This window comes from Marmota flaviventris, chromosome 9 (genome assembly GCF_047511675.1).
Source record: "Marmota flaviventris isolate mMarFla1 chromosome 9, mMarFla1.hap1, whole genome shotgun sequence".
In the NCBI taxonomy this organism is placed as follows: Eukaryota; Metazoa; Chordata; class Mammalia; order Rodentia; family Sciuridae; genus Marmota; species Marmota flaviventris.
Window position 1 is genome coordinate 46,223,607 of NC_092506.1, and position 22,520 is coordinate 46,246,126.

Consider the following 22,520-nt stretch of genomic DNA (forward strand, 5'->3'; position numbering starts at 1 on the left):
TTTGGGACCATTCACACCTCCCTTCCATAGGAAGACATCCATGCAATCATTCATTGAAACATTTCTTGAGCGCCTTCCATGTGCATGCTATACTTATACCAAGTTTTGTAGGAAAGTGATGAACAAGACAAATATATTCTCTGTCCTCAAGGAGATTATTTAATGTCTGTAGGACCCAGACATTAAATAAGTAATTACAAATTTGATTAGTGCTGCAAGTAGGGTTAAAGTGTTAGAAAAGCTTAGGAAGGGACCAGATTTTGTCTGTGGAAATAGGAAAAATCATCCTAGGGAATGACAATAATAATGTAAAATAATCAAAACAGTAATAAACCTTAATTCTATAGTATCATTATGATATAATAACAGCTAACTTTAATATTCTATGTTCAGATGCTGTTCTAATCTCTATATATACGCTCACCTAATCCTCACAGCAATCAAACAGGTTAGTATTACTAGCAACATCTGCAGGTCAGAAAATTGAAGCACAAAAATATGACATTTGAGCTGAGTTTTACAGGATGCATAGAAGCTAGTTGGACAAAGAGACAAGGAGAGGAAGGAAATATCCTGTATTGAGCCTACACAAAAGCCCAACACAGGAAGACTTGAGGCACCAGAACCCTCTGGGCAAAGTGGTTAAAGATGAGGGTCAAGTGGTGGGCTGGGACAGCTTAGACAGAGCATTGTAATATTTGGAGACTTTATTCTAAGTATGATAGAAAAAGTGTAATGGAGTAAAGCATAATCAAATGCAGTGGAATGAAGAAATGATCAGGGTTTAAAACTTTTCAGAAAAACATTGTGCAAAAATCCATAACCATCCTCCCAAGTTCCTGCCCTGGAGGACACAAAATACCTGAAACAACTCAAAGTTATTGTGTTTAAAACATCATCTTTTTCCAGTTCACTCATCCTCTGGACCCGTAAGTATATGTCAGTTGTATGAGAAGAAAGCCTATACCCATTAGTCAAAGTCTCAGGTTCAAATCCTAATGCTACTGAAAGCTTTAAAACCTTAAAGAAATCACTTAATGTCTCCAGTCTTCAAAAGAGAGTTACAACAATATTTGGTTGGTCCTCTCTTGTTGGCTACAGATTTTTTTAAGTGTATGTAATTCTTGGAAGGCTGCACTTATTAAAACCAACAGAACTTTATAGCACAAAGAATGAAAACTAATACATACATATTTTTAAAAATCATGTAGGAGGTTGGAAGATCCAAGGATGGAAGCAGTGCCCAAAGAATTGAACTATACTACAAATATAAAATAACCTCACTGAAGGAGATGGGAGGAAAGACATTGACCTAAGTAACTTTGCAAATAAGTTGATAAGACTAAAGGCAAAATGACTTGTGCCTAATCACTATAATCTAGTTGATCAAGTAATTTTCCTTGGAGGCATAGGTTAATCATTCTGATAATTATACACACACACACACACACACACAGGAATTGAACAAATATGTAATGGATGGTGGATGGTAAAAGTCAGGTTTTTCACTGTTGAAGTGACTATTTCCAGATATGGAAGGGAAGAAGTTAGTATGATCCATGTGGTAATAGACTAGAGTTGGAATATGAATATAAACTCATGTTTAACACATATAAATACATATGGTTACATATAGAAATATTTATAGACGTGTATATTTATTATGCAAAGATGTACATGGGCTATACATATATTTCCTCTCTCTGTCAGCAAAACCAAAAAGAAATGATACCCTAATGGCAATGAACATACCAAGTGCCCAAATCTTGGGGTTTCTAATACCATTCTTCAATGAAAGGAACCAAGATCCCATTTCTAGTTTTGGAGGAATGAATGATACTAGTAATGAGACAAAAGTATACAAGATAAGTAAGCACAGTGCATCTTGTAGGGCCAAAAAGCAAAAGTGTGTGAGCACATACACACATACACACATTCATACACATACACACACGTACACACACACACACACATATGCACACACAATGATGGGGATTTGTCAAAGGAACACAGAAGCCAACTGAAAGATCACCCAATGGCCAAATTGGAACAATTTGAATGACAAGTAAAGAAGTAGTATATTGTATCCTAAAGCATAAAATAAATAGCCATAAATATATGCTGATATAAATAAAAGAATAAACAAAGGAGGGAGAAGACAAATCTCCTGGGCCAAAATATTTCAAAGAATTCGTATATTCTCTATCTTAAAAGAGGGAAAGCATATCTCCCTACTCTTTAAGTGAATTGTACTCCAAAAGAGAATGGTATGGAAGAGGAGCAGTTAACTTTACAGTGGAGAAACCTGACAAACACTACCTTACCCAATGACGAAGGTCAACATCAACAGTGGTAAACCAGGTTGACAGTATTTACCCTCAATAAGCTATGATGGAAATGACACTTAACCTCTGTGTTCTTCCTCCCAAAACGAAACCCCAATCTAGCCATGAGAAAAATCATGTGAATGAAATCAAAAGGAGGAGACTTGGCTCTCAGTGGAAAGAACTTATAATCAAGAGGCTGGGTCCAGCATTGAAGAAGGTTGCCTCAGCCAAGGTTGGCAATCACCTAAAGGCAAAATGAATTGTGCCTAATCACTGTAGTCTAGTTGATCAAGTAATTTTCCTTGGAAGTATAGGTTAATCATTCTGATAATCTCTCTCTCTCACACACACACACACAGGAATTGAACAAATATGTAATGGATGGTGGATGGTAAAAGTCAGGTTTTCCACTGTTGAGGTGACTATTTCCAGATATGGAAGAGAAGGAGCTAGAATGATCCATGGGGTAATAGAGTAGAGTTGGAATATGAATATGAACTCACATTTAGCTGACAGGGGGATGAGTAAGGGACCCCCAGCCCTCAGATGTTCTAAGACCAGAGCTCCATGAAGGGGAGGAACCCTGGAGGTCTATTTGCCTTCCCTCTTTTGCTTCTCGCAGGATGCAAAGGAGTGATCCTACCTTTGAGGACAAGCCATCTCCCAGGAACACAGTAGCCAAGGGCAAGCTGGGGCATTCTCTAGTAGGAAGAAGGGAGGAGTTGCTTGGGCCCAAAGAGGAAGAAAGCCTGGCCTTTACCTCATCCCCAGACCAGCCTTTGTCTCCAGGGATAGGGAGGAGCACATCCAGCTGACATTTGCTCTGAGCAGGGAGGCCCTTTAGGGTGGAGGCTGGAGCAAGGCCAACAGGGAGGCAGGAGGGGACAGCTGTCCTGGCTCTAAGTATAAGTCCCTGCCCTATGGTGCAGAGAGGAGCTTGAGCAAAGCCCAGACTAGGACTCTCAGGGTTGGCTCAGCGCACTCAGCTGAGGGACAATGTAGTCACCACAAAAAGGTCAACCCACCTTCCCCAGACATTCAAGTTGGCCATTTTTTCAGTTATGTTCATAGGTGGGTGACATAACTTTAGGGTCACCTCCTCCAGAAAACCTTTCCTGTTCCACTTTACCCCCTGTCACTAATGCCAGGTAAAACAAAAATAATGAAAAGTTGTTCCATAGAGACCACCCTGTGTTCTCATAGCTGCTGTAACATAGTGGGTTATGGAGCCCCTCATCTTCACACACCAAACTGTAAGGCCTAGGAGGACAGAGCCACGTCTAACTCATCCCAGTCTCCAAAACCCAGCACTACCTCTGACACCAGTAGTGTTTGCTGTTCAGTGTGAATGAATTAATGAATGAATGATGGAAATGTTGAAGATACAATTCACTGAAGCAGAGAAAATGAAGTGGAATTAGATACAATTTATAAATTTCATTACAACACCAAGGACCAGGAAAGGGAAATGACTCTCAATCAACAGAGATGCTACCCTGGCTCTGCTCAGAGAAAAGAGGCAACAGACAGGGGGCCATGGAAAGACCTGGGGGCCTCCCCTAAATCCTACTCTCCCTAGGGTTAGTGGACAGGAGTAGCTAGAAGATTAAGCCTGGGCACCCTAGACTTACCAGGCCACATGGGGCGTTCTGCAATGTCACTGTGAAGGTGCCCGAGGAGCGGCTCTTGGCCAGGATATATTGACACGTGGCAGGGAAAGTGTACCTCCGGCCGTCAAAGGTGGTGAAGTGGATGTCACCAGTCACTGAGCACTCAGCTGAGGAAGAGAAAGGCCACTGACCAAGGGAGCTACCCCAAAGGGATTGTCTCTGCCTTGCAGGCCACAAGCTTGAAGACAGAACTCTATCTTCCAGAACCAGGCAGAGTAAGAAGCTTTCTACTTGAGAGTCCTGGTCAGGGAGAGACCCAGACCTGCCCTCAGAAAGCTATCTTAAGACAGACACAGCCCTACCTGGGGAACTCCCTTTGAGGGGGACCTGGCCCTGAGCTTGGGGACCAGTCTCAGTCTCACAAACTCAGGAAGGCCCTTCTATATATAGGACTCCACATAACACCCTTCTGACAGGGGTGGAGCAATTCCCTGGTCAGGCAAAGCAGCTCTGAGGAAACAAGGGGAGCTGAGTGGTTCCCAGTAGGCCTGGCCCCTGGAACATCCCTGCCCCAAAACCTGTGATACTAGTAGAAGGGGACAGAGTCCAAGATGAGGGTCTAATGTACCTGGACAGACAGCAGTACTGCACATCCACTTGCCAGCAGTGCACGTGCTGAAACACAGAGACCAGGGAGCAAAGGTTACCTCTCCAGGATCGGAATAGTTGCTGGGAGACTGCAAGGGCCCCAGATCTCCTGCTCCCAGTCCTCCATCTTCCCATCTCTAAAATGAGTGGTAGAGAATTACCTGCTATGGATTGGATCTAGTGAGATCCCCTGAGATTCACAGAAGCTGAGTGAATGCCCCTGGGTCATCAGCACTGCTAGACCTCAGATGGGCAGCCCTGACAGAAAACCCCAGCCCCCTCAGGCCCCTCCCTCGAGGCAGTGGATACAGACCAGGTATTACAATCTTCCTTCACCATAGAGCCAGGTGGGTACAGAGTCCCATGGAACTCACAGGGACACTCAGCTGGTGCCACACAGCCCCCATCCTCGAAGATCAGCCCTAGGGCAACAACAAAGGCCTGCTTAAGTCACCTCTGCCTATGTTCATGAGCCATTTATAGTTTCCCAGGGCCTGCAATAAAGATCCCTTACACAGATGTGTTCACTTCTGAGCCCACTTTCAAACCATCTCCTCTAAATCCTAAGCTCAGACCAGACATGAATTTCTTCTGGGTAATAATCCCACTGCTCAGAGGACCACACCCAACCTGCACACTAACTAGCTTTTCCTCACCACCTTTCAAAGGCCTATCATGCATCTGGAACCAGTCTAGGTACCATCTTCTCCAGATAGCCTTCCCTCACCTCCTCTCCCACGAATTCCTCTATCTCTCCTTGTTTGAACCCCTGAGCTGATTTTTACCATATCATACCTTAGACTGGAGTCAGATGTGTGTCTTATCCCTGAAACCAGATCCTGATCCCTAAAGTCAATGCCTACAGCTTTTTTTTTATCTCAACCCTCTGCCTAGCTAAGTGAATTGTACCCTACAAATGTGATGCAAATTTATACACCATAAAAAACAAAATAAAATAACTGTATATGGATAGCTGTTTAAATAAATACATGTGTGAATAAATGAATGACTTATCCTCATCTACACACCTTAAAAAGCTCAGTCCCAATTAAGTTAAATATCCCAATAAAATCAGATGATTGTCTAAAGAGGCCACAGTTTCACCCACATCTCTTAAGACATTCACTTATTTGTTGTTTGCTCCTTTCTTCTTTTCTCATTCATTCCACAAATAGGCTGTCTCTGAGCCACTGTTTCTGTGCTAGGTCAGAAAGTTGCTGCCACATCCCAACTCCACCTCCCCCAGCATACCATTGGGGCAGTAGCAGCCATCCACACAGGCAATCTCGCTGTCCACACAGGACGTCCGGGACTGGCAGGAGGCGGGGCAGCAGGCAATGCACTCATTGTAGGTAAAGTCCTTCTCTTTGCAGTGCACGGCTTGAGAGGAAGGGAGCAGTGGCCTGTTGGCTCTGCCAGGACCCACGTTCACTCCAGGGCCCAGGATGGGAGTGCAAAGCTTTTGCTTTTCCTGATTCTCTAGTTCTAAAAAAGAGCACTGTGTGCCCAGGAAACTGGCAAGGGCCTCGGAGGCTTTCAGACCAGCCTCATCTCACAGGCCAGTCCTCTATCCCTGACCCTGAACCTCAGTTTTCCCATCACATGCAGTTGGAACCTCAGAGCTTAAAGCTCTGATGACTATGGTTCTGAGCAGGACAGAGCATTCAGCCGGGGACTGAAAATGTCACCCAAAGGCCACATCAGAGCTTGTCTGAAGCCCTCCCTGCCCACCACCAGGCTGCACCTACTGCATTGCCAGAGCTGGGTCCTCCAACCCTGCAGGGGCCGCCCAGCCTGTGCACATGCCCGAGCATATTCAGCCAGTGCTCGGCACCAGGTGGCTTCGTCGCTTCCTGATCTGTGCAAGGAAATTGAAGGTCACATGGGAACAAGGTCTAACCTGCCACCAGTCCCAAAGCACCTTGTAGAGACTACAGGGCTTCAGGGTAACCCTCCTCCCCCTCAGTTTGAAAGGGAGCTGAGGAGGCATCTAGGCATACAAATCCCTAGACTGAAGGCAGAAACCTGGATTCCAGTCCCAGCATTGCCATTGACTTGCTGTGTGACCCTGAAGGGATCAGACCCCATCTTGGAGCCTCAGTTTAATGGGGGAAGCTCTGCCCCACCTAGGCAGATGAGAATTCCAGAGCTTTAAGAAGCATATCTGGGATTATCAGTGGCCCACATTCAGAGCCCTCACCCCAAATACTGGAAGGGGTTCCCCACAACCCAACACCACACAACTCCTGGTTCCCACTCACTGGCAGAGATCACTGGTACAGCTGGCTGCAAAGGGCAGAGGACTGACGTAGGCATGGCAGACATCAAAGGGGGGTTGTAGCAGTGCCTCACAACGCTCATACACACCCTGAATGAAGTAAGGGCCAGGAACTGGGGCTGGAAGCTGGAAGAGCTACACATAGCCCTCACTTCACCAGCCCCTAGTGGACCCTGACTTCATCTGGAGGGAGAAGAGGAGGAGGTGGAGTGTGCAGATGAGAAGGAATGGCAACAGTTGCCTGGGTCCCGGTGGCCAATGGCTTTCTAAGAACTTGACAGGAAACCAACTACAGCTTGGCACTGAGGTGGGGGACTCTCCTTAGGGCCCAGACCTGCATGGTTCCTGGGTTCTGCTGCAGGCATGGTGGGCGAGGAAGGGAGGAGGTTGTGGGCCCTGGAGGGTGGTTGGGGAGCAGCTCCTGCCAGCTGTGCACAAACTCAGCTACATCATCCGTCAGCTTTCCTGTAGGGAAGAAGTCACATAATCAGGGAGGGTAGAGGTAGGAGGAGCAGTGGGCTCTGAGGTGCCATGGAATAGGTAAGAAGTTTTGAAGAACCAGCCTCCTGAGCTGCGGTCTCAATCTGAACTTCCCAGCTGAACCATTCTGATAGAAAAGCTATTCATCTATAATAGTCAAGAATGTTCATCCAAGCGTAGTGGCACATGCCTGTAATCCCAGTGGCCAGGAAGGCTGAGGCAGGAGGATTGTGAGTTCAAAGCCAGCCTCAGCAAAAGCAAGGTGCTAAGCAAATCAGTAAGACCCTGCCTCTAAATAAAATACAAAATAGGGCTGGAGATGTGACTCAGTGGTTGAGTGCCCCTGAGTTAAATCCCCAGTTACCCCTGCAACCCCCCAAAATGTTCAAGAACCTGTAGTGGCTTCCTACTGCTCCAAACTCAGAGTAGCATATACCATGCAACCAACAGAGAAAAAGTTCTTGCACCTCACTGAGCCTGATTCCCCATGTGTAGAAAGGAGAAATAATCCCCTAGTGACATTACTACAAAGACTACTAGAGATGATGCAGTCAAGTGGTTAGCACATTGTGAGTGCTCAAAAGGAGTCACTTTCCTTCCCAGCTGGAGCCACCATGACTTATCCTGAGACCTTCATTTTTACTTCCTACCCATCCCTCCATGGGTACCTTCAGGTCTAATTGGGCCCTTTCTCTTCCTGGCTTTTTTTAGGCCCCTGTTCCCTGGCTCCTCTCTCTGCCACCTGGAAAGTGTTCATTAGATCTGCACATAACCTGAGTAGGAATTCTTATCATGACTATTTTATAAATGAAGAAACTGAGGTCCAGAGTATTGAGAACATGCCAAAAGCCACACATTTAGCAAGAGGTCCCTGGCCTCCCACTGGGTCCTTAACACTATGACCATGACCCCAGATCTCTACCCCAAGTCCCCTCCAGGCCCTCCCAGCCAAACCCAGTCTCAATTCCCACCAAAGCCTTTCAGAAATCACATGCCCTGCACCTCACCATAGCTGGTCATCAGGTCATCCTGGGGGTCAGCATTGTTGTTTCCACACAGCCCCTTGGTCCAGCCCAGGAACTCTGGGCTCATCTTGATGTAGACAGCTGAGGCGCCATCCCAGGCCAGTGTGAAGGCTGACTGGTACCGCACAATGACATAGCCAGCAAGCCTCTGCAGACGCACGTTCCCCATCACATGTGGCAGTGGGACTCTGAAGAGCATAGCACAGAGCTTCAGGGAGTCCACATATCTCTACGACCCTATCCCTTAACCAAAGGACCAGCCATCCCCTACTCCATGATCTGAAGCCCCCACAATATCTCTCCCCTGAATTCCCATGTGCCTGGAAGAGGCATTTTACTCTTCAGAGGGCTCTCTCTCTCTCTCTGTCTCTCTCTCTCTCTCTCTCTCTCTCTCTCTCTCTCTCTCTCTCTCTTCTGGTATTCAGGATTGAACCTGAGGGCATGCTACAATTGAATGACATTCCTTTAATTTCCTTTTTTAAAATTTTTATACACAGTTGCACTAAGTTACTGAGACTGGCCTCAAACTTGAGATCTTCCTGCCTCAGCCTCTCCTCTCAAGCTGCCAAGATTGCAGGCATGCACCAACATAGCTGGCAAAAGCATTTTCAATATTGCAATTTTCCTGGCAAGGATAAATCTTAGAGAGATTGAATTTGCCACCTCCTTTCTCCCAGACAAGACAGCAGATATAAAGTGGACTTCTACTTTATTTATTTGTTTATTTATTTTAATGGTGAGCAAAAACATAGTGATAAGTCTAGAAGCCAAAAGAGGGAGAAAACTGAGAGACCAAGAAAAGACATAGAGCTTTAGCACTCCTGATCACTTTCCCAGTTTTACTGGTACAGGGACCCTAGCCAATCTAGAATTTGCCAATTTTCACTCCAGCTGGAAATCAGAAAAGAGAAACAAAAGTAGTGCCTAACCAGCGAAAAGATCTAAATGTCAGTCCAATATTTACAGCAGAAAGCTTAGGGTCTTAGTCTTATTCTCAGCCCCATAAAATTTGGGTACCCAGTTTCCAGATCTGAAGCAAGAGATACAGATGGGGCAAAAGTCAAAATAGGAAGAGCCCCTCTGGCAGCAACCTGAAGTGACATTGGACAGCAAGGGAAGTAAGAAAGAATTGAGACAGAACCACAGTCTGGGGCTATTTAGTATGAGAGCAGAGTCTTCACCCCTCAGGTGGTCCCGGGGCATCCCTGATGGCCTAGCAAGATAACCAACATTCAAAATGACCTTGCATCATCAGAAAAGTGTGAAAATGAGTGTAGTCTGCTCAGAGGAGGCAGAAACTGTGTGATTCATTTGGGGAGAATTCCATCAAATTATAAAAGAAAAAAATTAAGTATGTTTATAGTAGTAAACCCAAATCTCTAGAAAATTCTGCCATCTTGTGAAAATCTGCCATCTGGAAACCCACAGAGTCTAGGGGTTGCAGAAAACTATGAAAGACTCAACTTCCTGCCAACCCTACTGAAACCCAGTTGATCCAACAGTAAGCTTCTGTCTTGATGGTGGAAAGTGCTGTTTGTCCCCTGAAAATAATTTCCTTTAGGCTTGAGAAGGGCAGATGGTCCCCTTCCCAGTGTAGAGATGGAGGATGGCTCAGAGTGGAAGAGTCATAGTTACCTCATGCCTCCATGGGTGACTTCCTTGGCCAGATGGATCTCTTGCTCACCCGCAAGGAAGAGGCTGACAGACCTTGAGCAGGTGTAGGGGGCGGAGCCACACTGTGGGTCGTTGTGCACCTGATTGGAGAGTTCAAAGGCCAGTTCACAGGCTCCTGCTACAGTCCTGGCCCTGAGTGGCACTCCTTGTTGAGCTTCTGCTAATGTGGCCTACCCCTGTGAGACAAGCATCTTTCCTCTATGACCTCTCCCAGTCCTCACAGGACCACAGGGAGGTTAGAGCTATGAGTATCTGCATTTTAGAGGTGGAGTTATTAAGGTTGAACACACAATTTGCAAATAGTAGAGACAGGATTCTAAACCAGGTCTGCATGGATTGGATTTCAGGGCTCCCTTCAGACCATTGTACTATCTCCCAGATTGTGGACAGTTTTGTTTATCTTCCCAGGTTGTCCGATCAGATTGAAGGCTGATTATGAATTCACACCATTCCACACTCATTCAAAACACAGTCACACACACACCCATATATATACTCACAGGACACTTTCAGTGCACATGTCATAAGCACACTCTCCATACCCCTGGCACGCAGAGACAGCTCCCCTGCACACATAGGCACACACATCACTCTGATGCTGTTAGTCACACATATCTTTTCTCTGTTCCCTTCAGAATCCATAAACCCACTGGGTAGGGTAGGGTTCCCAGAGCTTAGGGAAAAGGTGTGACAGTGTCTTCCTGCCATGTCCAGAAACCCTTCCCAGGAACCAACCTTCCATTAGATGACTGTTAGATGTGGTTAAAAAGGCTCAAGCTCCTTCAACTAAAAAATGGGAACTATGAAAGCCACCCAAGTTCTAATTAACAGTTTTCTAAGCATTTTTTACCATAACCCAGAGTAAGACATACATATATAAGTAAAACAAAGTTTAAAATTAATATCCACATTAATGGTTAATGCATTCTTACATTTTCTTTCTCTTTTTTAAATGCTAGGTGTAACTCATTAAGTTGTTTCATAACCCATCAATGTGTGGCACCCCATTAATCTAAGTAATCATAACATATCCATCATGAAATGACAGTCATGAAAAACTCTGATGCATGATTCCCCAAGGCAGAGAGGGGAGAGTTGGTCACCACCCCAGCCCATCCTGCGCATGGCCTCCAGGGCAGCCTTTTGGTACACATATTCCTGAGGCAGGAGGATTATACCCAGCTGGCAGAGGGGTGACACTGAGTGCTAGGATCTCCCCAAACCCCCAACCCTTTGACCCTAAAGACCAAGGTGCTCTCAGGCAGAGCAGGTTCCCAGGTAGATTTTTCTCCAGGCAGGTGTATTGGCCTGGAGGTGACTCCTCACTCAACACATGGGTGGCAAGGAAATCAAGTCTTCAAAATAGTGCCTCTCACACGTATGTTCATATATTTGACAAGCTTTTACTGAGCACTAATGCAGACACTGGAAAAACCAAACAAAAAACATGGCTCGTAGCCTAGGAAGTATTTGGTAGAGGATGAAACCCAGAAGCAGTCCTTGTAAGAGATGTGCAATGGCAAGGTCATGTTAACCCAGAGAGGGGCTCCTCTACCAGCTTGGAAAGGCAGCACATCTGGTTAGTCTCTTTAGAGTTGGTGACTAAATGGAGTCATCTGAGACCTCCAACATCTCTTCTGAGGCACCATGCACTTTATCTGAGGCCCTTAATACCCAGAATTTCCTTTACCTAGAATGTCTTCTTATCCATCCCCACTCCCACTGCTCTCCCTTTTGCTAACTCTAATTCTTTCTTCGGATCCCAACTTAAATGTCCCGTCTGGTGCCCAGTTGTATTTGAAATGATTCACTTCATCTCGTGTCTGTTTTTTCCATATCTGTCTCTTGTTCTCAGGGCCTTCCACCCCCAAACCTTGTACCCAGAAAAGAGTACAGTAGCACTCAAATATTTCAGTAAATGAATGAATAGCCAGGGGACAGCTGAGACTCAGTAGGCAAGCAAGAACTGTGGAGCCATGTCCCCTTCTAGGTGCAGACTCCCTGGGCTGCAGCTGGCCATGATGGGGACAGGAGGGTGCCAGGTTCTCCAACACAAGCAGAGCCCAGGTTTCCCCACCCACCATGGACTGGTAGAACTTTCTGGACAGACAGGGCAGGGGAGACCTCACCTGGATGGAGAAGCTCTGCCCCTCAGGTTCATGGCGCCCCACCAGCGTGTAGCTGCCCTTCCCAGAGAGGTAGTAGTAGAGGCCGTCAAATGTCTCCACATGGTGCTGCCCCCACGCCCGGCAAATACTATCCCTCTCAGGGCCGGCATTGTACACTGAGGCAGGGGAAAGAGAGCTTCTCTGCACTGCTGTACTGGGCACCAGGCTGGAGGCTGGTGAGTTCCCCTCAGCTCAGCAGGCCTCAGCACCCACCCCCAGGGGTTAAGGGTACAGCCCAGACTCACCCATCTGGCAGCGTGGTCCACTGGCATTGAAGCGTCTACACTCACAGAAGGCTGGGTGCACACACTCGCCCCCATTAAAGCAGGAGAACAAATCTGCAAGGGAGACACAGAGTCACCTCCCAATGGAGCCAAGATGGGCAGAACCCAGTGATACACACTTTCTTGTGCTGGGCATCAGGTCCTTATCCCAGGCAGCCCCAATATTTCTTAGCTGGCCTGAATGGGGGCCCTGAGGGATACCTCAGACTGTAGCCCTGCCCACTCTCTAGCAGGCAGGCCAGGTGGGGTGGCAGAGGCTCTGCCTTTAGTATGCACCAAGAGGCCCCAAGGCTGTCAGGCCTTCAATTCCCTAAGCTGAAATCCTGGCAGGCAGGCAAGGGAGCAAAACTGAGAAAATAGAGCATGAGGAGTGAGCAGGGAGAGACCGTCTGGAAGATCCTCAGGTAGTATTCTTCCTCTGTGCTCCACAGGGCAGGGTCAGAGGCCAGGAGATGGGGAGAGGCCCTTTTATGGGAAGCTTGTAGTGAGAAGGCCACAGGTGAAGAGGAAGCAAAGTAGAACAGCGCGGTGAAGGAAGCAGTCATGATGTGGGAGGATAGGCCACAGACACGGAACAGGTGATGGGGGCAGGCCCAGGCATGAGACAGGTGAGGGGAGGGACCATAGACACAGGACAGGTGAGAGGAAAGGACACATAAAACAGGACATAGTGAAGAGCAATGCCACTGGAAGTAGAAAGAAGGCACAGAAACAGAATGAAGGGGAGAGAAAACCAGCCACTGAATAAGAAGCCCAATTTCATTGGAGTCAGACGGTGTGAGGGGAGCCCCAGGGCCCTGGGATGCAGCTCTCCTCAGGTAGGAAGAAAAAGCAGAGTGGCATTGGAGGCCAATAGGGAAGGTGTAGAGAGACCTGAGTCAGGAAAAGAGGTCACAGGAGGCCAGAGAGAAGACCCTTCCTGCCCTCAAAATTTCTCATGGGTCAGGAACCTGTCACAAACAGCCTGTAGACTACAGGGAGGGTGCCACTTACAAGATGGCGCACACTTGGCCCGATGGAGCCGCCTTTCCCAGGAAGACATGGCCAAGGAGTTGAGGGCTTCGGCTTCCTTTTAGAGACAAGATGGGGAGGACAATGAAGGGCTGACCTCAGGGCCAGCTCCTAGGTGGGCTTCCTGGAGGTCACAGCTCTTGTGTTCATTATCTGTAAAGAGGAAGCTCTCCTGCTCCTTGGTGTAGTGCTAAAGCCGTTTACCTCCCCTGGCCACCATTGAGAGATACCAGAGAATTTTCAGGATATTCTAGACCCAGGACTGTTCTAGACCCTCTAAAGTGACATCTTGGGGAGCCTGGTGATGCCCAAAGTTTGAACATACCCCCCAGTCTATGCCCTAGTCTCCCCTTCCTTCTCCCTCCCTCTCCAGGAAGCCTACTGCCCTCTACAGCCCCACACAGAAACCCTTGTCTGGAGAACAAACAGGGGGCAGAGGTGAGGAACACAAGAAGCCCCACACCCCTCCCCACCCCACCTTCCCCTGGGGCTCTTCCAAGAGCAGAAAAAGCAGGGCCTCAGGGATCCAACTACTTGTTCTAGGAACTCAGCTCCAAGTTAGAACTCTCCTTAAGGCCACAGATCTGAGGAGACAGCAAGGCAGGGCTCAGAATGCCTCGTCTCCAGACCACTCCCAGCACATGGTCTCTTCAGACATAAACCACCTGAAAGGACAGTCCTGAGCATCAGGAGTGTCACTCGCCACACACTAGATGACCGGACACCTGACCTCTCAGAACTTCAGTCTGAGGGGTCTAATGACACCTGGGACCAGGACCAACACAGTGGGCTCCCTCTTAGAGATTCAGCCTCCTCATCAGTACAAAGTACCTAGAACTATGTTCCAGGCACTGAGCTAGGTGTAGTGAAGAGACAGCGTCCCTGCATGGAGCTTATGTTCTTGTTCTCACTACCAGCCAGCCACAAACCTCACTGTGGGTTGATCTCTATGTCTTCCCCCTCATGGGCATCTCTGCATGCCCGGGGCTGAATCCCTGGTCTCCAGCAAATGACTTGAAACATAGCAAATATTCAGAAGCCTTGGTCCCAGGAGCCCAGCCCCAGCTCTCTGCCCTTCCTTTCTTAGCAGCTGAAGTCTCTCTGCCTCATGCTCTAACACTCATACCCTCCCTCTCCTTGTCCTTCTGAGCATCTGGGAGGTCGCTGACCCATCCTTTGCCAGGTTTCTTACCATCCTTTGGTACCTTCTGGGTCTTCTCAGCAGTCCTGACCCAGAGACCCAGGTCAGCCTTAGGGGTCAGGCTTCCCACCTGTAGCAACCTACCCTAAAGACCCTTGGAGACCACAGGAAACAGGAAATGGTAAAGCCACCATCCTCCTTTGGCCCCTGGAGAGCTCTAAATTAAGCTCATTGTTTGTGTCTCCACACTTCACCCCCACCTTAGATGTGGCCTCTGAGACTCATATTGTGAGGATAAGACAGCCCATGCCCCAAAGCCATTTTTGGAGTAGTCTTTAAATTCTGTCCAAATGATTCATCTTCAAGATGACTCAGGGGTTCTTAATTAGTTTTATGCCAAAAATCCCTTTAACAATCTAGTGAAGACTATGTAGACACCTTCTCAGAGTAATGTTTTCAAATATATCAAATAAAACCTAAGATTAAAAAGGAAATCTGCTGGGAGCCATTAGCCAAGTAGGTATGACAATTTCCTTGCCAGCGTACCCCATGTTGCTTAGTGGAAGGACTCGTGGAAATAGGACATTTTGCAGTGACATTGCATGTATGTGACCTTGCTCAAGGACCAAGGCGGATCCGAGGTTTAGGTTCCAGGTTTAAGGTTTAAGATTATTCCTGCTGGGAATAGGGCGTATCCTGCTGCCTGAGTTCCCCTTGAGTTCTCACGGGATTCAGACAGTATTTTTTGGGAGACAGAAGCCCAGTGGATGTGGATTTGGGCAGAGAACGTGGATTTGGGCAGAGAACATGGATTTCCCCAGAACGTGATTGTAGACGGCTGATGTGAGTTCGGGAATAAAGAGTTGCTGTTTGAATCTACAAGCTGTGTGGTGGCTCGTGATTGTGTGCCCAGCCAGACTGCGGCATTTGTGCCCAGCCAGACTGCAGCAGAAATCAAATATATTATAATTATAAAATGTATTATTGAAGTGTGTGCTTTAGTAATATTTGTGCTTCTTTATTAACACATGCAATGACACGATCTTATCACTGCCAAAATTTTGAAGTAGTAACGAGCATAAATGATATCTTGAGATATCAACAAGTGTAAGGTGATAGGAAAATATCTGTGATTCCTTCTGGTGACAGTCACCCTTGTGGTCTGAAGCCTATTGTAGTGATAACTGAAAGGCAAGCTAAACTTCAGTTGCATTGAGGTTTCTGAAAATAATAATGAACTTCTTTTCTCTCTCTCTCTTATTCAAATTCATGAAGCTGCTGGCCTAAACCACCAGTTCCCTGGAAAATGCCTGAACACTGCAGAAGCTGGACTGTCTTAAAATCAAGGTTAGTTGGCTATTGGTCTGGGATCATGGCTCATTCCTTGCAGATGAGGGCATTCCAGATAGGAGCCCTGGAAGTGTCCTTGGTACAGGGAGCTCAGACCCACACACCATTAGTCACCTTAGAGTAAGACCATTCAAACTACTTATTGCTCTATTGAATAATGTGAGAAACCAGGTCACCTGGTTCAGATGTTTGTGCCTTTCCATAAGAAAAGGGGAGGGAGGCTGCCAGGAAACTAGGAAGGATGGAAGTCCATCGGGGAATGAGATATCTGGGTAAGGATCATTTTCCCACTAAAATGTGTAGATTCCTAGAGACCCGTGAGCAGAGGGACAAGCCTGGCTCAATCAGGAGACTTGAGTTCATCTGTTCATTGTAAGATCACCTTTTCAACTCAAACTGTATCTGACTAAAATTCTAAAACTTGGAGCCTGGAAGAGCAGGTAAAGGAGAAGTAAAACACCTAGCAAATCCACATTATAGAAAAAGTGTGCCCCACCCCAGCTCACCCCCGCCTACCTCAGCCCGTCATAGGCCTTTATAACTATTTCCAAAAGGCGGATAGCTGGGTCTCATTGTTTTCTATTATAAATGATGCTCCCCAACATGCTGGCCCAACTGGTCACCCAGAGATGCTCACTGGGGTGGTGCACATAGCTGTGACTCAAGCCACTCTGGGGAATGTCACCACAGGTGGGCTGAATGTATAACATGTCTGTGGTTGTAGGAAAAAAAAGGAGACCAATGTACACTGGAATTCAAAAGAAAACCTGAATCCCTGATCCAGAGGCCAACAAAGTTTGGTAAAGGGAGAAAACAAACCCCACCACCTTTCCCACAAATGAGGAGGATCCAGGAGGATGGACCAAGGAAATGGTCATGACTCAAAGGACAGTAGCTCAGGGTTCTATGTCTCAATCAATCCTTCCCTGCAACCTCCAGCAGGTGGCCCTATTTTTGCTAGCTTCTCAGGCAGTATTCCCGGGCACTGTACAGCATATGGAGAGGGGCCTATGACAGGGTTGAGGGCCTTTGCAATGCAGACAGGGAAAAGAGAACTTCACTCTCCTAGAGCCTCACCTGCCTGCTTTCACCTGTAGGAAGGCAGAGCTCAGCTGTGCCCACCCCTGCCAAAAAAAAAAAAAAAAAAATCACAGCTGGATTCAGGGCCCCAAGAGATTAGGAAAATGGGAATAGAAGTGTTTTATGGATTTTCACACTTCAGACACATACCAGGAATCTGTTCCCTTCTAATTCCTAAGACAGCCCTCCTGTATCTACAGAGTTCCCTGGCAGCCTCCCATCCAGATAGAAATATACCCGCTACCCAATGAAGACCCTATTCCCAGGTCCTCTTACCTGGCTTCCCATCACTGTTGTGGCATTCCCTGCAGCAAGGGTCACCTCCTGGTAGCTGTGGCTAAATGAGAATCAAGCCTGGCATGGGTTAGGGGCTAGGATGACCATGCCTCCCTTCACCCCCCCCCAGGCACACCCCATTCTACGTGCTAACCCCTAGGGTCACCTGGACCAGGAATAGGGATGGGAACAGTGGGTGGGGTAACTAGATCATGTGCCTACTTACCTGGGTCCCCGGGCTGGCTCAGGCGGCAGCTCTGCACTTGCCCCAGGTGTGGCTGATGCAGCTGGAGAGGTAAGATTAAGGGGGGCTTTGCGTCCCTTTGTCTAGGTTTCCCACCACCATTTCCCCACCTACTAGGAAGCCTCTCTGGCATCACGTGGCGTTCCCTTAGTCTCTCTCTCTCTCTCTCTTTCTCTCTCACTCTCTCTCTCTCTCTCCAGCCTTCTCAAGTCCTTCTTCCAGCTCCCTGAGACCCTTCTAGGAAAGGATCTCCCTCCTTCTTTCCACTTCTTGAACCCCAGTTCAAGTCTTCTACCCAGTCTCACTTGAAACCCTTTCTCCTCTGCGCCATAAACCTGCTTCTCTTGCGGTAAGCTTCCCTCTTTCCGGACCCCCTCCTCTCCCTCCCTCAGATCAGACCTTCTCCTTCCACCCTATCTCCAACCTGCACAACCTGCTTCCCTAAAAGTTCCCACAGCCCTAGCCTCCCCTGTCTACACTGCTCTCACCGACAGGCTGCACCTGCCGGGACTCCAGAGGAGGCTCACCCCGGAGCCTCCAGATGCAAGCCAGTAGCAGGCAGAGCATGGACGTCGGGAATCCCATAGGGACGCAGGGGAACTGGAGAGCCTGAGCGCTGGGTCCGGCTCCGAGATGTCTCACACAGCAAGGCAGGGTCACACCTCCACTCCACACTACTTGTTGACTAGCTCCTGTGTCCCCGCTCCCTCCCCGACCCTCCTCCCAAGATCTTGGCTCCTCCCAGATTTAGAGTGACAGGACAGCCTAGCTCATTACCATAAGTTAGGCGCCTGAAGATGGTCCAGACTCTCCCTTTCTTGGCCTGTGGCTACTACCCTCCCCAGGGAGCCTGGATTCAGCTCATTCAGTCCCCTGAGGGAGCAGAGGCACCTGTGCAACCTCAGCTCCCTAACCTGGATCCTGGAAGCCGCTTCCACCAGAAATCAGAGATGCTGAATGAATCCAATCCTAACTTCTACTTTTACAGAGGGTCACACTGAAGCCTGGAACATGCCACTTGGTGGTCAGTAGTCAGGAGCAGACTCTGGGCTCCCAAATCCCCACCCTATCCGGGTTGTGAACATCTTTGGAGAATGACTATGAGTCCTTCCTCTGAATGCCAGCACTAGCTCAGGAAATGTTGACTGAGCTAGGTTGTTCTAGTGCCTCATACTGCCATATCATTGCTCCCGTCAAGGCCAGACTGACAAAACAACTTTAAAATTGTGAACAAAGCACACTCTCTGTCCAAGATGAATTTTTAAGTGTTAGAAAGCTGAATCTGAAAGCCTTGGGAGGTTGTGCATTGTTCACATGGCTAACAGTTAAGAAACACCAACTAGATGCCAGTCCTTGCAGATAATTATGAGAAGGAGGAAGAGGACAAGGAGGAGGAGATTTGGTCAGTAGGCCCCCAGGTAGGGGTATAATTTTGGATGTGCACATTCATTCATTCATTTAACAAACTTTTTGAGCATCTATTTTGTGCCATGCCCTACACTAGTCATATTATGGTAAATAGAACTCTGAGGCTATCATCACACAGATTATCTGAAAACATGGGCATAGAAGGGAAGGTGAAGAGGAGAAAGTCAAGGATGGGGCATTAAAAAACTGGGTAAGGAATGGGTGGAGGCAGGGAGGTCTCAGAGGAAGCTTGGGAAGAAACATGCATGGGGAAGAGCAAACCAGAACTCAGTGCTGTCCTTGAAGCCAAGTGGGAAGCATTTAAAGAAGGAGAGAATCCATGGAGGTTGTGGTCATGTTAAAAAAAAAAAAAAAGATTGGGTGGTCAGTAGACTGCATCTTTTGGGTAAGGACATTTATCACTCTGCCTGGATTCTATGTAAGAAATAAACAGCCACATGACACATTTAGGAAATGCAGCAAATCAGTGTTGTAAGTTGGAGGGGAAGATGCTTTGTGACATTTTTCTGGACCGTTGAAAAATCTCATACATCTTAATCTCTCTTTAATCTCTGTCTTACCTAGTTAATACAAAGGTGAAGACTTGGATAATATTGTAAGGCAATTCTTCCCCAGGAGGGATTTACAGATTAAACTAGGTAATAATTTAGCCCACAGCGGGACAGCACTCTGAGAAGGGGCTCTTCCACTCCGCCCCCCCTTCCCCCCACCATGCTCAACCCCAGGGCCTTGAGCATGCTAGGCAAGCACCATATCACTAAGCTATATTCCCATCCTGAGAGGTGCCTTTATATGTCCCTGAAGTTACAACCATTTGTCCATCTTCTTTCTCTTGCCCCTTATGTGCAAACTAGTCAGACACCCAATCTGGGTTAGGTTCAGGCATAAGCTCCATAGTTATCCCATCCACCCACTTCACCTGGGCTTATCACTCCTCTCCTGCCCCCCTCTTTCCTCTGTCCCAAGCCTCCTTCATTATTGTTTGCGCCCAGAATTTGACCCAGGCAGGGAACATTTTGGCTGTATTGAGTCAAATGGGCCGGAGAGTGTGTGTTCTGGATAAAGGTCAGCCACAAATCAGATGTCACAGCCAGGCCCTTCCATGCTTCAGTGAAGGTGTGTGTTGATTTTGGTTTTGGATTTGTTGAGGGCCAGGGGAGCACTTAAGGAAGAGAGGAGGGGAAGTCTGTGGGTGGGGGCACCCCCCCAACACTGGTTTAGACTTTTGTGGGCCACAATAAGACCCAGTCCTACCCACAGATCAAGGACTGATTTCTGGTGGGAAAAGTGCCTGGAGGAGACCATTGTGGAAGGCACACCCAAAGTGAGATGGGCGGCAGGAGTCCCTGTATCAGCCGGGCAGGTGGACCTCTACCGTGTGTCCAGAGAAAACTGCCATTACTGCACCTGCTACCCAACCAGTTGAAGAGTCTCGGGACTCTGCATTTCTGCAGGCGCAAAATATCACAAATTTCCTGTCCAGGTCTCCGCGATCCTCTTCCTCAATATGTTTGGGAAGTTCTTCAAAAGAAAAGCCAGCCGCACTCACTACCGGCCGCGGCCAGCAGTCCCACACTCGGGGGCCCATTTCTCCGAGGCTTCAGGAGGAGGCGACGCTACAGGACAGGTGTCTCTGCCTCCCAGCAGCCCCGCCCCGCCGGCTCCTTCGCCCAGGATCCGCCCCCACCGTTTCCAGGCCCCGCCCTAGTCCCCCGCAGAAGGCGGCGACGGTCACGGTTGCCTGCTCTAACCAGCTCCCGGTAGCCCGGCACCGAAGGAAGGGGTCGTGCAGCTGCACTGATCGATCCCGCCCAGCCATGGACCGGAAGGTGGCCCGAGAATTCCGGCATAAGGTCAGAACAGCAAGAGGTGCCCCAAGCAACAGGGACCCGAGGTCCCGGAGGGGTGGGTGGAGGATGGACATCCCCTGTGCTAGCCGCCCTTTTCTAACCCCGTCTGGGGGAGGGGAGGGATCTGGGTGGACTGGGACCTTGGAGAGCCGAGGGTCCTCTGGCTGCCAGAGAGATCTCCATAAAATGAGGGCCTGGACATTGATAGTAAACTGCTCCATCTCCAGAAAACTTCCTTTCTCCTACCAAGGACTGGAAATTCTGAGGTTGGGATTCCTTCCAGCCTTGGCCCAAGGCAGGACACTTATCTGAGATGCTCTGCAGTGGGCAAATCCCCTCCCTCCTAGTGCCCCCAGCCTAGGACTGTTGGAGCCCATGGTGATATTGAAGAAGGGAAGCTGGATGTCTCTTGCCCTTTGACCTCTAAAGATGACTTAGGAGCAACTCTGTGGAACTCTCCCTGTCCAGGGGCATTTCTTAGGACTTGAGAGGCAGCTGAGCTGCAGTGGGGAGGAGGGGAGGTACCAAGGGTGTGAGGAGCCAGCTCTGGCCAGTCAGTTCCTTCGGGCAGAGCCTCCTCTCCAAGGTATGTCCAGGTGAGACACCTCTCTGGTGGTCCCTGGTGCTCCAAGACCTTCACTGGGAGCTGCTGGATCCACCCATGGCATTTCTAGTGCTGTTTCCAAAGCTATGCAGGAACTGCTGAGGCCCCAAGAGAAGGCTATCTCCTCACCAGGCCTTCTAAGAGGGCCTAAGCCAGGGTGTCTGGAGCTACCCGCAGGCCCTGCCAGAGCCCCAGAGGGCCAGTGTCTTTGGTCCAAGCTGAACCCCTTCCCAGATCTGAGGGGGCAAAATTCATGAGGCAAGGTCAGAGTGATTCTCCCTCCCTTCCCTGCTTCCCATAGAGAGGCCCAGAGGTGCCCAAGGTGAGGGGCAAGGAGTGAGCAGCCATTCATTTAAAAAGTATATTTTGAGCACCCAGTCTGTGTCCTCAAATTGCCAGTCATGTGGCTGGGAGGAAGCCCCTACACTCATAGTCACCCGTGGCTGGGCACTGAGTGTTGAAACTGAGGTTTGGTAGGGGCACAGAGGGGACTACTCTTACTGGAAGAAGTCTCATCAAAACAAGGCATTAGATATTCCTGATTCTGCTCCCCTGGATAAGAGATGGCTGGAAGTTCAGCAGAAGCTGGGGGGCTGGCTAATGTCAAGGGAGCATTTGACGTGTTCACTGGTGCAAAGAGATGTGTGGGGAGAAATTTCAGCTGTGGAGGACATTCGGTGAGTATAGGTTTCAGGCAACCCACTTTGAAGAAACTCAACCTCCCATCCCCCACCATGGGCTTGAATTTCACTTTCCTGGCTGTGGCTTGAAAGTAATGTCAGGTTTTCTTTTGCCTTTTTTCCTGTCGGGTTACCTACTCTTTTCCTCCTTTGAGAGAATCACTTCTAGAGTCCCCAGTGTCTGACTCAACTTTGGGTTCATCCCAATCCTTCCTCCCTGGGCCCCAAAGACTCCCAGAGCTTAAGGTCCCTGTGTTCCGCTGCCCTGCCCTTCCTCATCACAAGTGCATTACCTATTAATGTGCCTGCGTGTGCAGGCAGGGCAGGTGCCATGCTGGGCAGGGCTAGGCTGGACTTTGTGC

At 48.4% G+C, this 22,520-nt stretch overlaps 2 protein-coding genes across 3 annotated transcripts in view; one reads left to right on the forward strand and one right to left on the reverse strand.

Moving 5' to 3' along the window:
* The window catches only part of Otog (otogelin), a 75,990-nt gene extending 57,809 nt beyond the window's left edge, over positions 1-18,181 (reverse strand). The window contains exons 1-15 of the mRNA XM_027942266.2: positions 18,085-18,181; positions 17,579-17,639; positions 17,353-17,413; positions 13,488-13,563; positions 12,456-12,548; positions 12,172-12,326; positions 10,004-10,122; positions 8,351-8,556; positions 7,198-7,328; positions 6,847-6,953; positions 6,334-6,443; positions 5,837-5,965; positions 4,899-5,007; positions 4,566-4,612; positions 3,959-4,104 (exon numbers count right to left, since the gene is read on the reverse strand). Coding sequence (XP_027798067.2) covers positions 3,959-4,104; positions 4,566-4,612; positions 4,899-5,007; positions 5,837-5,965; positions 6,334-6,443; positions 6,847-6,953; positions 7,198-7,328; positions 8,351-8,556; positions 10,004-10,122; positions 12,172-12,326; positions 12,456-12,548; positions 13,488-13,563; positions 17,353-17,413; positions 17,579-17,639; positions 18,085-18,181 — 1,647 coding nt within the window. The remainder of the gene's footprint in view (positions 1-3,958; positions 4,105-4,565; positions 4,613-4,898; positions 5,008-5,836; positions 5,966-6,333; positions 6,444-6,846; positions 6,954-7,197; positions 7,329-8,350; positions 8,557-10,003; positions 10,123-12,171; positions 12,327-12,455; positions 12,549-13,487; positions 13,564-17,352; positions 17,414-17,578; positions 17,640-18,084) is intronic.
* Positions 18,182-20,758: 2,577 nt separating this feature from the next.
* Positions 20,759-22,520, forward strand: part of Ush1c (USH1 protein network component harmonin) — a 42,972-nt gene continuing 41,210 nt past the window's right edge. For both annotated transcript variants that reach the window (XM_027942306.2, XM_071617132.1), the window contains exon 1: positions 20,759-20,877. In XM_027942306.2, the coding sequence (XP_027798107.1) occupies positions 20,842-20,877 (36 nt within the window). In that variant the 5' untranslated portion in view covers positions 20,759-20,841. The remainder of the gene's footprint in view (positions 20,878-22,520) is intronic.